Source organism: Urocampus carinirostris, chromosome 11, assembly GCF_059441175.1.
Source record: "Urocampus carinirostris isolate Australia breed hairy pipefish chromosome 11, RoL_Ucar_1.0, whole genome shotgun sequence".
Classification (NCBI taxonomy): Eukaryota; Metazoa; Chordata; class Actinopteri; order Syngnathiformes; family Syngnathidae; genus Urocampus; species Urocampus carinirostris.
In genome coordinates, this window is record NC_142359.1 from 25,535,884 (window position 1) to 25,554,529 (window position 18,646).

At 39.4% G+C, this 18,646-nt stretch overlaps 1 protein-coding gene across 5 annotated transcripts in view; it reads right to left on the bottom strand.

Annotated features, from left to right (window-relative positions):
- The window catches only part of sbf1 (SET binding factor 1), a 67,742-nt gene extending 55,137 nt beyond the window's left edge, over positions 1 to 12,605 (bottom strand). For all 5 annotated transcript variants that reach the window (XM_088347071.1, XM_088347074.1, XM_088347073.1 and 2 more), the window contains exon 1: positions 12,403 to 12,605. In XM_088347071.1, coding sequence (XP_088203197.1) covers positions 12,403 to 12,457 — 55 coding nt within the window. In that variant the 5' untranslated portion in view covers positions 12,458 to 12,605. The remainder of the gene's footprint in view (positions 1 to 12,402) is intronic.
- Positions 12,606 to 18,646: the final 6,041 nt, after the last annotated feature.

An 18,646-nucleotide genomic window follows, 5' to 3' on the forward strand; every position in this document is an offset into this window, starting at 1 on the left:
GTTGAAAGTAATCCTACGAAAAAAATGTATATTTCCAAAGTTAAGGGTGGGAAAAATATATATCCACTATTGTCCGCTGCAACAACAAAGAGATTTAACTCAGCTTTACGCCACTTCCCGTCAGCCCGCGTTTGTTCCGCTCCTTCTTTTTGATTCGCTCGTAGAAAACGTATCACAATAAGTCTCTAAAATAAATACATTACAAAAACATACAGTTGCAAATACATATTATACATGGTTACACATATTTACAAAGAAAGACGGTACACCGAGAGAGTTTTCAACGCTTTAATAATAATAATAGTAATAATATAACTTTCATCCCAAACCGTGCCTGTGAAATTTACCACCACGCTACTGCTAACACGCTCGCAACGCATAAAGCGAAGCTGTTAAAAAAAGCCGTACCACAATTGCGAAATTCACGGTAAACCGTCCTCGTCTTTCTCCTCATAATTGTCGCCATCAAGGGAGTCTTCCTCATAATCGGAACGAACCTCTGTCCTCTGTCATACGGACAATTCGAACATAAACTAAGAGGATGCAGTCTACCTCTGCGCACAATTCCACCAGTCTAAATTTTACCTTTTGTACTCGAGTGCCGCTGGTGGCCGTTAGAAAAATTACATAAATTGGCCGCTTCACCGAATAAGCCACAGGGCTGAACATTTGGGAAAAAAGTAAAGGCTTATAGTCCGGAATTTACGGTAGGGTTTCAACAGCATGTAGCAGAGATGTGTAATCAGCGTAGCTTTGATATACAGACGCTGCCCGACTTAAGAAACGAGATCCGGACGATCGTTCGTAAGTTTAATTTGTTCGTAACTTGCTCCAGTGCTATATTTTATATGTTTAAGGTTTACAGAAGTAGGTTTAAGACTTGTATAAGTAACCTGAATTGTTTTGTACTAAAAATTAAACAATTCATAAAGTAATATGCTCTACAAAGATAAATAAAGTGAGGTTTAACTTGTTTTGGGCGATGCGCTTCAGGAGGTCCCCCTCCGTGGAAAAAAGTGGCCGAAAAAAAACGGTCCGACCATTTTCTCAACCGCATCAAGCTTTCTTACTACACTTTTATTTCAAAATAAATGGCTCGCCTCTCCTTTACACCAACCATATTGATTGGATGCACAAGATATTAAACAATAAAAATGTCAAAGTTCTTAGCGCGCTGGAGATAGTGTAGGCGTAGAATTTGAGGTGCGCATGAATTATGCCAGTAGGGTGACAAATGGCACGAGAATTGGTGCAAGAGAGGAAGGGAGCGCGAGAGTTTAGTTTTGGAGAGAGTTAGACGGTTGCTGACGGTTGCTGACGGTTGCCGCTCTTTAAAGAGACTAAGTGTTTCTGAGTATTTTTTTTATGAACGAGGAGCAATCCGTTACCCACACAAAACGACACGCTACATTGGTGGCAGCGGTGAGATTACGAGCCGGTGAAGGAGAAATGTTTACATACAAAGTAGGAAGAGGAAGTGGATTTTTTTTTACTTCCGGGTTGATGCTGGGTGACCTCTCACAGTGCCACACGCCGGTAGCTGAGGAAAGAAGCACTACAGTAATGTCCTGTACTCGGAAAAGGTACACACACTACAAAATCTAACTTACAGCAATGTCCGGAGATTTTTCGACATCCTGAAAAAAAGGTTCTTATCTACCGTTTTACGCAAGTCGAATGGTTGTAAGTAGTCTTTATATGAATTATGAAGATCGTTGTAAACTTCCATGTTCTTTTTCTCTATACTGTTCAATCAATATTCCTTTTATGTAAAAAGATCATTTTCTAAAATCTTATTTTCTGTCAATGTTTCAGATCCTTGCAGACATATCTTTAACACCAAATTTTTAGGACTTGCAACAGAAAACTGCAGAAAACGTTCTATCGACGTGTCTTTGTGGTCTGGAGGTGTATCAAACAAGAAGTGGAAGACTTTTTTGATTCAGACAATCACGTCACTCGCATTCCAAAGAATGGGCCATGCAATCTCTTCAAGTCACGACGATTGCTCAACCATCACGTGACCTAGCTTGCGTCACCGATTGAGGGTTATTAGTCGAGTGCACATTGAGTCTTATGTGCCGTGTTCTGTCCACTTCTTAAAACACCAATTGCCGATTTTGATGAATGAGGATGACGCATTTTTGCTAAATTTTTCCCTTTTTTTTTAAAGAATTTGAGGAACGCTTATTTCAGTCTATTTGTATAAATGAATGCTGCTACTGTGCCTTGTGTCACCGCATTGAAAAACCCAGCCACAACATCCACAGAGAAAAGAGTACAGTACAGCTTTTTACTAACTTAGACCAGGGATCACCAACTCTGAACTATTTTATGGATAATGATTCTTGTGAAGTATGTTATAGAATACCAAATATTTATTTTCCTTTTTTTTAACTTAATTTTGAGTGCGCTTTTTGCTTTTTTTTGAACACACAACAAATAAAAGTCAACACAGGTGAACACATTGTTGGAGAATATCTACCATGATAAAGTCATTTTCAAAGTCCTGTATTCATTGTTTGGAATTGAAGTTTTTTGTTTTTCATATTCCATCAATTCTTTCAATTTGACCTTGAATTGGGTCTCCTGTATTACAAATCAAAATGCCATCCTCTCCATTACAAATAATTCCTCCACAGTGCACACCCACTACTCCACGGTGGGGAGCTGTTGTTTACATCAAAGTAGTAAGACTTTTTTGCTTGCTTTTGCCAGGTCTTCTTGTTTTTTCTACATTATTTTGTCCTATCCAACTCTAACGGACTTGTTCTAATTAAACAAAATGCACAAGACGGAGGACAAAGAGAAAATTACTCAAGCCTGGATTGAAGCACATACATACTGGTTCAACATCAAGCAGCTCTAGCAGAACCAAAAAATTAAATTTATACAGCACAAGAAACATGCCCACTCATGGACAAAACAACAGCAAAAATGCCATGAGGATGAGGCTATGAAATTTATTGTAGACATGGAGCTGTAACTGAACAAAAAAATGAAAGGGTGACAACTGACAACGTATGATCTGATGAAACTCTGACCAACTCTAACTAAACAAAACAAGAGAGAAAGCAGGGAAACATATTGATGAAAAATAGAATAGCTATACAGTGTTCCGACAACAACCAGCTCAAACAGAAAAAAAAACATGAACAAAATACAACGCAGGATATGTTGGTAAACTAACTAGCTTTAACTGATGATGCGTTTAAAGAGGACAACGCGGGATATTTCTAGGAAGAGACCAAACATAAAAGTAAGACAACGCAGGACATTTTGGAACAATAACAAGCTATAAGTGAAGAAAACGTGAAAGTACGCAGAAGATATATGAGAACAAAAAAAGACTGAAACATGGAAGGCAGACAACGGAGGATATGTTTGAACACTGACAAGCTCTAAATTAACAAAATATGAAAAGACAAAGGACTTATTTTGAAAAACTAACCAAGTGAACAAAGACATTTAAGGACTTTGGGACACTAACTAGCTGTAACTCAAGGATGTCCAACCTTTTCAAGCTGAGAGCTACTTGTTGTAACCAATTAGCACAAAGGGCACCCAGTTTGATGTGTACTTCTAGAATAACAAATCTTGTTATTACTATGTTTATACTATGTTATAACTGGGTTCATTATTGGAAGTAGGGTTAAATATACTCTGTCAACCACTAACAAAATAATTTCACTACAAAATCACAATAACCCAGCACTGGTAATCCATTTTCAGAACAGGTCCGCGGGAACCTCAGCTGTCCTTAGGGAGCACTCTGGAGCCCGCTGACACCACATTGGAGAGCTTTGCTCGGACTGAACAAACCGTGAAAGACAGACAAAACAGGACATATAATGAACACTAACCGAACAAAACCATAAATGAGTGTGAATTGTTGGGACACTAACTAGCTCTAACTGAACAACAACATGAGACAAGACAAGCAACGCAAGATATCTTGGGACAAAAACTACCTCTAAATGAGCAATAACATTAAATAAAAGCAAATACATTGGAACAAAAACTCTAAGTGGAAAAATACATGAGAGAAAGACAAGGCTGGACATATATCGGAACTCTAAGTCTTCCCGGCTGAACAACTACATGTCTTCAAATCAACAACAGTGCCATTTTTTGTCCCCTCTGGGGAGTGAAAATTGCACCCTAGAGCGCCAAAAGACTTCACCGGAGCAGTTCTGACTCAGCCTTTGTCTAGGGAGAAATTCTCCACATTCCAGAGAAGCCAAAATAACCAGTGGGGCAGCCCCAATAACATTAATTAACAGAAAAATATGCAACACACACATATATATATATATACATACATACATACAGTATATACATACATACATACAGTATATATATATATATATATATATATATATATATATATATATATATATATATATATATGTACAGGACTGTCTCAGAAAATTAGACTATTGTGATAAAGTTCTTTATTTTCTGTAATGCAATTAAAAAAACAAAAATGTCATACATTCTGGATTCATTACACATCAACTGAACTATTTCAAGCCTTTTATTATTTTAATATTGCTGAATTTGGCTTACAGCTTAAGAAAACTCAAAAATCCTATCTCAAAATATTGGAATATCATGAAAAAGTATACAAGTAGGCTATTCAACTAATCACCTGAATCATCTAATTAACTCGAAACACCTTGCGAGGGTTTCCTGAGCCTTAAAAACACTCAGCTTGGTTCAGTAAACTAAATCACAAGTATGGGGAAGACTGCTGATCTGACTGCTGTCCAGAGGACCATCATTGATACCCTCCAACAGGAGGGTAAGACACAAAAATAAATTTCTCAAAGAGCAGGCTGTTCACAGAGTGCAGTTTCAAAGCATATCCACAAAAAGTCTGTTGGAAGGGAAAAATGTGGCCGAAAACGCTGCACAACCAAGAGAGATGACCGCAGCCTTAACAAAATTGTGAAGAAGAGCAGCTTCCAGAATTTGGGGGAGCTTCAAAGACAGTGGGCTGAAGCTGGAGTCCAGGTATCAAAAGCCACAGTTCACAGACGTGTCCGGGAAATGGGCTACAATAGCCGTATTCCCATGGTCAAGCCACTTCTGAACTCAAGACAACGGAAGAAGCGTCTGACTTGGGCTATGGAGAAGAAGCACTGGACAGTTGCAGAGTGGTCCAAAGTCCTCTTTTCAGACGAAAGCAAGTTTTGCATTTCATTTGGAAGTCAAGGCGCCAGAGTCTGGAGAAAGGCTGGAGAGGAGCAAAATCCAAATTGCTTGAAATCCAGTGTGAAGTTCCCACAGTCAGCAATGGTTTGGGGAGCCATGTCAGCTGCTGGTGTTGGTCCACTGTGTTTCATCAAGTCCAGAGTAAATGCACCTGTGTACCAAGAGATTTTAGAGCACTACATGCTTCCTTCCATCTGCTGAAAAGCTCTATGGTGATGAGGATTTCATTTTCCAGCATGATCTGGCACCTGCCCACAGTGCCAAAACCACCAGTAACTGGTGCACTGACCATGGCATCACTGTCCTTGATTGGCCTGCTAATTCCCCTGACCTGAACCCCATCGAGAATTTGTGGGGTATAGTTAAGAAGAAGATGAAAGACACCAGACCTACAAATGCAAATGAGCTGAAGGCCGCTATCGAAGTATCCTGGGCATCAATAACACCTCAGCAATGCCACAGGCTGATTGCCTCCATGCCACGCCGGATTGATGCAGTAATCCGTGCAAAAGGATTCCCAACCAAGTACTTAGTGCATCAATGGACATTTTCAAATGTTTGATTTAGTTTTGCTGTTATAAAATTATTTTTTTACTTGGTCTGAGGAAGTATTCTAATATTTTGAGATAGGATTTTTGAGTTTTCTTCAGCTGTAAGCCAAAATCAGCAATATTCAAATAATAAAAGGCTTGAAATAGTTCAGTTGATGTGTAATGAATCCAGAATGTATGACATTTTTGTTTTTTTAATTGCATTACAGAAAATAAAGAACTTTATCACAATATTCTAATTTTCTGAGACAGTCCTGTACATACATACAGTATATATATATATATATATATATATATACATATACATACATACAGTATATATATATATATACATACATACAGTATATATATATATATATATATATATATATATATATATATATATATCTGAAATATTGAAACTGAGCACTCTTAGTAATAGTGGTGTGATGTTACCAACAGCAACCAACCAAGCACAAAGCCGTCCGAGTCCCCGCCAACACACAAGCGTCCCTCTTGTCCCCCCCCACTATGAAAGGCAGATTGTGGGGGTTATTTCAGGAGGCCTTCAATCGCCATTGGAGGAAGTGGCTCCCCACAGGCTGACACGGTTGGCAGTAGCACAAGTTTTTTTTCTACTAACTAAAGCATAGAAGGATTTGAAGCATTTTTTTTTCTTACTCATTAAAATAAATGTTCATTTTTGTTATACAAGTACTAGCCGAAATGTAATCGATATCCTGATGTGAGTTAGTGTGATTGTGTAATCGCAAGACACTGCGCTTTTTTCAAGGATTTATAGTTACGTATTTGAGTTTTTTCCCCTTTGTTATTTAAGTGATGTAATGTTTGTCTAACTAGAATTGTCTCAGTTCGGGTTTTAACGGTGTCCCAGAAGAAGGTGCTGCTTTCTTATGGTTAAAACATGTCACTATGATTAAGTTCTGACAAAAACAACCTAGCACATAAAATGCACATTACTTATAAAATCAAAAATCGTATTGAAATCACACGGGAAATTAAAATTAGTTGTTTTGTTTTTTACAAAATTGAGTAGCCCTACTTTCTACCTCTTTGCATAAAGGTCATATGGCTCAAGATATTGTTATTGCACAGGCTTATGAAAAAATGTAAGTATAATTATAAATACAAATAATAATAATAATAATAATAATAATGATAATAATAAAATGTTGAATACTCTGTGCAAACTTTGTATGTTCTCCCCGTGCTTGCAGGGCTTTCCTTTGAGCACTCCGGTTTCCTCCCACATTCCAAAAACATGTCAGGTTAATTGGGCGATCCAAATTGTCTTTAGGTGTGAATGAGCGAGCAAATTGTCTGTCTCCGTGTGCCCTGCGACTGGCTGGCAACCAGTTCAGGGTGTCCCCTGCCCGAAGATAGCTGGGATGGGCTCCAGCACCCCGTGACCCTACTGAGGATGAGTGGTTCGATTTCATGACCTAAGAACAGTACCGCACACACGCTAACCACTGCGCCGACGTGCTGCCGATAATACAATAATCAAAAATAAATGTTGCATTCCTGCATGTTTGAAGGTGAACGCTGATTCAATTTTAATCTCAAAACAATGTCTTACTTTTCAGTACTAGTCACATTCATTTGTATAGCCCTTAATCACAAGATGTCAAGTCAAGTCATTTTTATTTGCATAGCCCTTAATCACAAAGAGTCTCAAAGGGCTGCACAGGTTATTACACACACTATTTTTCAGACTATTATTAGATCATCCCCTGATCTGGAACCAACATGAGGGCAAGGAAAAACTCAAAAACCTCAACATGAGGAAAAGGAAGAAACCTTGAGAAGGGACCGCACATGTAGCATCCCCCTTTCAGGATTACCAGACAGCAAAGGATGTTGCAATCACAAATAATAGAGATATTGTCCACGAAAAGTATAGATTATTCATATGCTATAGAGTAGAAGTGTGTTTTAAGCTTAGATTTAAACATTTCCACTGAGGTTGCAGATCGGATCTCAGGGTCTATATAAAAGTATAGTGTACATATTTTCATGATTATTGCTAATTTTGGATAACGATAAATTTGTTTTTTGTAGATTACCCATTTGTATAGTTATATTTATTTATTCTAACCACTTGTGTGTACAGCTAAGATAATGCCACTTGATAAGAACACGTGATTTAGTTTTTTTAGCCAGGGCATGGGTGCCATTCACTATGAGCACTTGTATTATGTATAGAAATGACGTATTTTCCCAATAATATTTACCATCTGCAATATCTATGTCAGTGGTGCTCATAGTTATGACTAAATAACTAAGTATTAATCGGTCTCTCCAACACTACTTTTGGCAAAATGTTCACCAAAGCTGGGTTGGCCTTTTGCATTTCTTCTTTCACATAGAAGCAGAGAAATTTAAATACAGCGTTTTGGAGTGTTTGATTCATTATTGAGAGGTTGCAGATGTTGAACTTTGAAACAGACCGACTCATTTAGGTCATGCTCACCACAGCGTGAAATCAAATGAAAAGATGCACAAGGAGGACCAAATTCAGTCCTCTCGCTTTGTTAGCCTAATGTGGAACAAAAAAACAAGCAATAGGTCGGAATTTAGTTAAGACAAAATTTGAATGTTGGCTTTTTTAATCATAATTACTCAATCTATTTTTTACCTTATTGTTAAGGCTATGTAAAAATTCAATAAACGTATTTTCAAAAATGCATATTTATCAGGGTTTGTACACGTTTTTCATGGCCAAATTCAAGCACATTTTAAGGACTATCAAAGCCAATTTTCCACTATCTTCAGGACCATTTGAAAAAATAAATTCTGTGTGAATCATGTATTTTGCAGTTCTGTGATTTACATTTACAAATTTCAATCTTACATCTACATTTAGCAAGACATAATACTTAGATCTTGAGTAAATCGAGAATATATTTGTGGATCTGAACAATGTGTGTGTAAATATTTTTGAGACAAATCTGTACCAATTTACCACTGGAAAAAGCTACTCTAATTTTTTTCATGGCCCATAACGAAGGTCTATCATCGATATGTAATCCTTGCACCAATACACGTTTAATACTGGCCCTCTTAAGTGTAGCATGCATCTGTCCAATTGGGCGCGAACTGTAAGGGGCGATGACACTTCAAAGGACAACGTCATACAAACTAGTTCCACGAAGGAAGAAATGTAATGGCAAAGCAAAGCCATCAGATAGCAGTGTCTGCATAATTTTTAAGCAGAATAGTAAAACGGGGCAAATTTCAGGCATTTACAAGCACTACACCAAGCCAACCCAAGCACCTTTCAATCCTTGAAAACACAACATTAAAATTCAAGAATTTTTCAAGCACCCGCACGAACCCCGATATATTTAACAAATTTCATATACATTTCTTATTACTGTGACGTCATTTTTGGTTCGTCAACTATTGTCCCGCTAATTATTGGGCATCCCTAATTACATAGAATATCACAATTTTACTTTTCCATTTCAACCCCAAATTTTCTTTCTCAGCACCCTAACAGTTTACTGCCGATTCTCGCCATTTCCTTTTTGGGCAAGAGACCGGCGGTCTCGATTGGCTGCAGGCTCTGTGGCCTCTGCTGTCAAAATACAATGCTCTTTCTCCAGGGATCAGTCCGATATGAGGACCACACCCCGGCAACGACGGGAATGTCCAAAATGAGATCCACATGGCGAGCTGGGAGAAAATCACGTGAGTAGTGATGATGCAACATCAGAACCCCCCTCCCCACACGCTCGCTACACTATTCCTCTAGCCGAGCGACAATCACAAACACACAGGCAGGATGCACAAAGTATTTCGACTCTAGAGGAAAGGCGGAATTCCTGGTATTCTTATGATCGAGGACTGCTTCGTTCCAGGTTTGATGCTATTTAAACACACTTGTGAGGGGGGCAAATACGGAGATGAATACGATCTTGGAAATCAACCTCCTTTTGTTATTTTTTGTACATATTTAAGTTCTTGTAACAGACACACAGTAGTGTTGATGTATATTTGTTATGTCATGTGGTCAGGATTTTTAATAAAACCACTGGGAAAAAAAGTTTTAAAAAATATTACCACAAATAAAAAAATATATCCTCATGTCTTTTTGTGGCACTGTCCTCGATAAAAGAAATGTACTAGAAGAAAATAAATTTTGTTTTAGTGATAGTTTTGTCACCTGTGTCTCTTTTGTATATTTTCATTTTTTTATTAAAACAAATCATGAATCTTAATTGTCCTTTTTGATAGCTTTTAATTGTGCGTCGCAATTTTATTTTTCATGTGTTTACTGCATTTATTAAAGTACAGTGAACCCTCGCTATAACACGGTTCACTTTTTACCATCTCACCACTTCACTGATTTACTTCCAGCATGGTGTTCTGCATTCTGATTGGGCATTCAGTCTAGTCGCTTGCTAAAGCACAGTGGGACGATGATGAATGATACGAAAAATTAGTTTTACTCAGAAAAAAAAGCTTTACGTGTATTGGTTCATTACATTTGCATTTTGTCTTCTGATCCCGCGGCAAAATGTCCAAGCTGTATTCATCCATATATAGTGCAAGGCAGACCTGGGCACTCCGGTCCTGGAGGGCCATACGTCCTGCCAGATTTTGAAGTTTGCTCTTCTTTAACTCAGGTAATACAAATTATAACCTCGTTAGCAAGGTAGCAAGTGCTCGTTAACGATACTGGTGATTGGAATCACCTGTATTGGATCAGAGAAACCTCAAAAATCATGCAGAACATACAACCCTCCAGGACCGGAGTGCCCAGGTCTGGTGTAAGGCCATCCTTCTGGCAAGCCATCTACAAGCACAACTTGTAAACAAACGCGACGCTTGTTGCAATGGAGCTGACTTTTGGAGCAAACAAGCACCGTATTTGCTTGATTATGGTTAGTGAAATGATTGAAATCACCATTGTTTTTAATGTTAAAATTAAAATGCGGAAACGGCGTCTATTTGACATCGATCAGGCTTTGCATTTGTAGTCAGAAAACTCGCAATTGTATGCAGGGTTATTTGTTTGTCTCTAAGCCTGTAAACAATAAATTGGATTGCTCCAAAAATCCAATATTCCCTTTCCAATCCGATTATTGTTTTCATGTAAGCGTAGTAATTTTTCATTGCAAGTGTTTTCAAGACTCAGACTGTTCTGATCCGTTAAAATCTCAGCAAGTCTGGCTTCCAGATGACTTTTAATGGGCTCCTTCACTGTTCACCATTGCAGCGCTTGAACAGGAAGGGGAGCTTTTTTTTTGCAGCGCTAGCATTGTCCACGTAAGAACATCCTGCACTTAACTCAACTTCATATATCAAGATTCTTAAAAATATGCAAACAGAAAACAGAGCTTGCAATTTTGTGAATAAAGCATCAGAGGATTGCTAGCTGCACATGCTTGCACTGGAAGTGAATATTTCATGATTAAATCATCTATTATACTGCAAGGATCTAGGCCAGGGGGAGGAGGGGGGTGGCTGCGGTCGGATAACGGTCCAAACAAGATCCCCAACATTACAGTGCAGCATGGAGGATAACAGCGTGTGTGTTGGAGGGGAGTGTGTGTGTGTGTGTGTGTGGGGGGGGGGGGGGGCAAATCCATCTGGGTTAATCCACAAAAAACAAATCAGACTTAATAAACCTCAGTTTTCAGTTTACAGAGGTTATTTCTGAGGGAAGGGGGGATTGGTGCTTGATCCCCCAATAAACACTGACAGTCACTTGAGAGAAAAAAATCATCAATGGAAAAATCCATCAAAATTGATCAATTCATTTTGGTGGAATCCATGTAGGTTAATCCATACCAAACAAGGGTGAAACACCTCAATTTGCTTTTTGAAGAAGTAATTATCAATGGAATGTGGTTGGTGTTTGAGGGCCCAACCAAAACACTGAATGCTATTTTTAAGTACATCAAAACCGAAAAATAAATTCACACTAAACAAATCAAATCAAAATTTCAGTCTGGTGAGGTGCTTTTGAAGCGAGAGGTGTTTGAACCCCCCGCACCCAAATACACAAACAGTTCTATTAAAAAAGAGTAGCAGGGTTGCATATGATGCATCAAAATTTGGCAAAAAAAAAATTGTTTTGAGCTGAATCCTTCTTGGTTAAACTACATAGGACACACAACAAATCGGGGGAAAAACTCAATTTTCAGTAGCAGAAATCTGAGGTTCTTTTCCAGGGGTGGGGGTGATGCTTGAAGCCCCTCCCACCCAAAAAACACTGACAGCTCCGTTAAGAAAAGAAATGCGATCACAAAATGCATCGAAACTGGGCAATGCATTTATCTGGGTTGCAGAAAAACAACAGCTAGTGCAAAGCTAGAATTAGCTTAGTCGCTTAGAACTTGACTGTCAATAATGTGTTAAGACTTCACGTTAAAGGTGTGTCAACGGTATTGAATTCATCAATTTGGATTTAATTCAAACGTGGTAGCTACCTTAAAGCCGAAAACAAACTGTCATTTAAACTACAGACCAAGCACGCTAATCCGAGCATCAAGCGAGTCCTCGGTAGATAGTTGTCAACGTAGCCGGGCAAGAGCCACGGCATTCGGCGAGCGGTGATGGGCGGCCCCGCCCCCACATGCTAATAGCAGGCCGCAAATGCTATGCGGCTAACGGCGGCACCCACCTCGCTTGTCGAGGTCGTAGCCAACCACGACAAAGTAGTCGGCCAGCCGGGCCATGGCGGCCTTTTCGAGCGCTTATTCCGCTTCTCCAGGCGCCCTCAGCGGCTCCATTTACGTCCGTCTGGCGACAGACGCCTCGCCGGCGACGGTAGCATCCTTCCAGCTGTAGCCCGCCGCCATACTGTCAGTCTCAAGCTGACAGGCGAACCCGGGAGCGCCGAGTCTGCGCAGAAGGGCGCTTCCAGGGAGGGGCCCCATTTCCATCACAATACACAAAAACACAAAAAGATTGAAGTTATATATTGTAGATCAAGAGTCACCAACATACATGTCAACCTCAGCCAATTGCACCCCTTATTAATGATTGCAATTCCCCCTTATGAAGCGATAATAAACCATATAAAATAAACGCAGCACCTACATACTCTCAGCAAGACAGACTATGTAGAACAAAAACAGATAATTGTATCAAGTTTATTTCAGTTGTGGGCCGTGTATTTCACACTTAGGCCTTGAGTAGGCTGAATCAATCCGACCCTCAATAACAATTTTATGGCTATGACAAATTTGTTGCAACTATACCTGCGAAACATAATCATTTAATACTTCTAATCTTTTCTTTCTGTTCACAAAATCCATATTTCTTTTTTTTTTCTTAAGAAGATTCCACTCTGTCGCACAGAGTCTGGGCTTTTCAATTCAATCAAGAAGTTTTTTTTCTATCACCTTCAAAGCTAATGCTATAAATCGAACCTGTCTTGGTGTGTTTCTGAAAATGTCAGTTTGTATAGATTATCCGTGAGTTCCAGTTCCATCAAGAGGTTTTTTTATCTATTGCCATCAAGCCTGATGCTGAAAGTCTAGCTTGTCTTGTCGTATTTCAAGTTTTTATTTGTCCGTTTGATTGAAGCAGTGGACACGGTAATATTTTATATTATAATATAATTAACATCACATGATTCAGATCATTTTTGCCCAGCAGAGAAGGCCTTGCAGGCCCTGAAGGACAATCACTGGTTTATTTTATCTATCAAATAAATGCTTGATCAAGGATAATATTTGCTTGTGTATCGCGACAATGTTAGCAACCTATGACCACGGCGGCGCAGTGGTTAGTGGGGCATAGTTCTAAGGTCTTGGGAACCTCCTGTGTGGGTTCAAATCCAGCTACCGGACTTACTGTGCGGAGTTTGTATGTTCTCCCCGTGCTTGCGTGGGTTTCCTCCGGGCACTCCGGTTTCCTCCCTCATTCCAAAGACATGCATTTCAGGTGGATTGGCTGGTCCAAATTGTCCCTAGGTGTGAATGAGCGGGCGAGTTGTCTGTCCCTGTGTGCCCTGTGATTGTCTGGCAACCAGTTCAGGGTGTACCCTGCCCACTGCCCGATGATTGCCGGGATGGGCTCCAGCACCTCGCGACCCTACTGAGGATAAGCGGTGCAGCTAATGAAATGAGATGATGATGTTGTGCGCTACCAGGGCCCGAGATGATCTAGAATAGAGCAAAAATGAGCAAGAGGAGATCAAAACCCGGCCCGAACCCGCCAAAATTTTGGACCAAGCACGCTGCCTGATGGCCGAAATCACCCTTCCTCCCCCTAAAGTCCTCCCAAATAATATATGAAAATTAGGGTGTGCTTCGGGCTTGGCCCCTCAAATCAAATAAATTGGTCAAGCGTGTGCTGGTTCAGGCTTTTATACCCATGGGTCGGGTGGGGCAGGATTTTATTAGGCCCGATCTTACTTCTTTCATGTTGTTACTATTTTATTACCAGTGGCGTTTTCGGCAGTATTTGACAGCACCTATATTCAGTCCTGCTGCCTAGACAAATTGTTCAGCCAAGGTAGAAGTTAAGACTTCTTATGTTGTTTGTCTGTCTTCCACAATACCAAGTTGTAATTATTAGACGTAAGATAAGCCCAGTCAACCACTTAAACATCCTGCCAGTTAGAATTGAGATTTCTTAGAAAATCACCATGACCTTTCACTGGTGAGCTATTTCAGAACTTATGTTCAGGTGTTCAGGAGTTCTTAGAACATGGGAAGGACAAATGAATATTTATAAAATATACACAACAATATGAATACAAATCATCCAATATTTCATTAATAAATATTAATGGCGCAGTGGTTACCTTCCTGTCCGGAGTTTGCATGTTCTCCCCGTGCTTGCGTGGGTTTCCTCCGGGCACTCCGGTTTCCTCCCATATTCCAAAAACATGCATGTCAGGTTAATTGGCCGGTCCAAATTGTCCCTAGGTGTGATTGAGCGAGCGAGTTGTCCGTCTCTGTGTGCCCTGCGACTGGCTGGCAACCAGTTCAGGGTGTCCCCTGCCCACTGCCTGGAGATGGCTGGGATGGGCTCTAGTCCCCCCCCCCCCCCCCCCCCCCCCCCCCGTGACCCTACTGAGGATAAGCGGTGCAGATAATGGATGGATGGATGGAAATATTTTTTATGTAAAATTAAACTGAACATAAATTGAATAATTACTAAAAAAAGAATCATTAAGCTAATAAAATACAATAAAGATATAAGTTATTTTTTATTTGTAATCTATTTAGAATAAATAGATTATAAATAAAATTTATCTTACAATATTTAATTAAAAAATAATTTAAAGCTTTGCTTTTGAGAAATTGATCAAATAGAAAAGTATCAAGGTAGTTCCAGTTTCAGATCAATTACACAACTAAAACATGAGTTTAAATTTTGTTCACAACTTCAAGGTATAGAGTACCACTGGGTATATTGTAATTTGAGCCTCATCTATTACGTTTTCAGACACTGTTGAGGTCACAATTTAGCCGCCAGGGGGAGCAAAGTTTAGTTTTAAACACACTAAACTGAAGCAATCGTTTGGAGACTTGCATTTCCAAAACAAAACATCTAGGCTTTTGCATTTGTAAACTTTCAAATATTAACATAAAATGATAAAAAAAATATCACTTTAATCCTAAATCTATATCGGTCTTTTAAATTATTTATTACAAATAATAGTTTACCTCTTGTTTATCTTCTTGTACTTTCCCAAACAAAATATACTCATTTCGTTTTTTTTTTAATTTTTATGAATGAACAATATATGTAACTACATACATATATTTTCTAAATAAATGTTTCCAATCATCGGGGCATAGATAAAGACAAAACCGTTGTTTTTGATTAAAAAAATGATTATTAAATAAACCCTAACTCTAAGAAGATAAAGAAAGAAAGAAAGAAAGAACGAAATCCTTCTTAATGTTCTCAAATATGATTTGCTTATTCTAGTTTTCTGACGGCGAGGAGTCAAAATGGCATCTTGTGTGCATTAAGTAGTAAATGTGTCATGTCCAAAGAAAAAAAAAACATGTTTTGTTTACAATTATCACGTGTAAGAAAAAAATGAAAGAAGGCCCAGTTGAAGGCATTTGTATACACTACGCCTTGTCACCCACACTCATCATCGGGCTTGTTTGGATCCGGGAGCCCCCTCTGACCACAGCCGGAGGAATCGACTTGGATTTATCTTACTTGAAGCATTTACCTCAGAAGATTACTACGGTTGAGAGCAAGTATAACAATTTGCAAAGGGGAAACGTGCCATTATCGTGCTGCTCACTTGATTCAGAAAACGAAAAACGTTCCTTTCCATACTTTCCTTCCTTCCCTCTTTCTTCCTTCTTTACTTCTGTCCTTCCTTCCTTCCTTCCTTCGTTCTTTCCTTCCGTCCCCCCATGCCTCACTCACTCACTCACTCACTCACTCACTCACTCACTCACTCACTCACTCACTCACTCACTCAATCTCTCCCTACCTCCCTTCCTTCCTTCCTTCCTTCCTTCCTTCCTTCCTTCCTTCCTTCCTTCCTTCCTTCCTTCCTTCCTTCCTTCCTTCCTTCCTTCCTTCCTTCCTTCCTTCCGTCCTTTCTTCCTTCCTTCCTTCCTTTACTCCTTTCTTTCTTCCTGCCTTCCTTCCTTCCTTCCTTCCTTCCTTCCTTCCTTCCTGTAACAGCCTCCCATCCCCATACCTGTCAACCTCCACGGCTCCATGCCCTTACAAAATGTTGTATTTTCCCTTAAAAAATACAAAATAATCTCACACCATATTTTTATTCAAATGTGTTTATTTATGTAGTTTACTGTTATATTGTACATGTGTTTTGTTATATCATATATATTGTTAATTAACATTTTGTTGTGAGATACTGAGTTGCTCGACATGAATGAGGTTTATTATAAAAAAAGTTCAAAAATTAAGTAGCTTGGACGTTCACTCTAAAAGGAAAATATACATGCAAATATAATTAAGTAGAATAATACATTTTCTTATTCAAATTATTAACTCATTTTCTGCATTAAATTATTGTTGGAAATATGCTGATTAAAAGGGATAACCACAAACATGTCTTTTTTCATTTTCTCATTTTAAACTTCCTTTTTTTTCTTATCTTCTTTATACAACATAATAATTCGTAATATCATGCATCAAAGCAAGTAAGCCGTTTGAGAGCCAGCTCTCTTTAATGAGTTGAGCCGAAAAAGCTGGTTCTCTAAAAAGAGACAGACTTTCTTTCACTACATAACTACCATATGAAATCCGAGGCGGCAGACGCATGCGCACAGTAGCATCCAACCGCTCGCTCGTTTGCAACGCAAAAAAACGATACCAGGATAGAGGCTACTGCGGCGAACTCGTTTGACTTGATTGATTTGCCGTTTCGTCATAGTCCGTGTATACCAGATGGTACACATAATTGACAAATTTGTGTTTTTCCGTACGGATTTTATTGTATGTCGTACACGTCTTAAAATGCATTATAAACGTACTTTGTACGGCAAAAACGTACAGGTTGACAGGCGTGCATCCCCCTGACACAGCCTTTTTTCATTCATTCTTGCAACTCTCTCTGTTTATCCTTCCCCTTTTCCCTCTCTCTTGCTTTCAGCAGCCACCCATCGATTCCTGACTTCCCTAACTTCAAATACATTTCCAGTATTTCCTCCCTTTGTTCGATGCCTCAATCTCATTAGCGCCTTCGAGAGTCTAAATTTGGTGGGATGAAGTCAGAACCCTGGGAAGTTGCCAATGTTTCTGCTCATGACAACTCTATTCAAACGAGAGTTCTGAACCTTCAGAGGAGTCTCCGATCCAGCACTGTCAATTGGAAAAACAATGTTTTTTTCATGAATTCAGAAAGGAGGGCGACAACACTGCTTTCGTTGTGTTCCTTGATGAAAGTACACGCCCCGACATGACTCAGTCCAAAACAAGAATAAAGAAATTTCCGCTTTGATCTGTGTCCGTTTCAATTCGATTTCAAAAGAAATGGTGGCAACGCCATCACAATCTTTTGTTCACTAATTGCCGCCGGACGCACCAGAAAAAGTCCAACTGTTGCACGACTGAGAGATCAAACAGGGGGCGGCGGGCCCTCTGTGATTGGGACCCGATTTACCCATGCCGGGGGCACGCTTATGTAAGGGGGTCTGAAAAAGTGACCCCGTTTCACAAATCTGTCCAATCAATAGGTAATAGCATCACGTCACAATCAATGCATTTCAAATTGGTGTAGCTTGATGACATCAAGTTAGCAGAAACACTTGAAAACAAAATAGATGCAATACATGCAGTACTATAAATCCGGGTGCTCGAAAGTGACATTGTGTAGTAGTTGACCACTAGGGGTCACTGTAACTTAGAATAGAGCTGTAGCATTAGAAAAAGACAGATTACATACCCCTGGAGGATACCACACAGCAAAAATCCCAAGCCTACTTCAAAGTTTTCTAAATTTCAGTCAGTGAAAGGACATGAAATCTGCACTTATTCCCAGCCAGCAACAAAAAGACACACCCAGAGAGGCTGAAAAGAGCCAATAAGTAGAGTTAGTAGGAGTTGGTATAAGCGCCTAGCATTATTTACATGGGCAAGCTAACCATTGTGGCTAGCCGCATGCTATTGCCTCCAGCCAAGTGGCTAACATGAGAGGCTAGAGAAGGAAAGAGTGGGGGAAAAGTCAATGAGCATCTGTGGAAAGTTAGTGACACTGAAGGATGAAGAAGTTAACAATAACAATAGTGGCAAGTGAGGAGCCATAACCCGAAGTGTCTAACATGAGTGGCTAGAGAAGGAAGTTGTGGAAAAAAGTCAAGGAGCATATGTTGAAGGTGAGTGAGACTGAACGATGAAGCAACTAACAATAACAATTTCGGCAAACCATATCCCGCAGCCAAGTGGCCAAAATAAGTGGCTAGAAAAGGAAA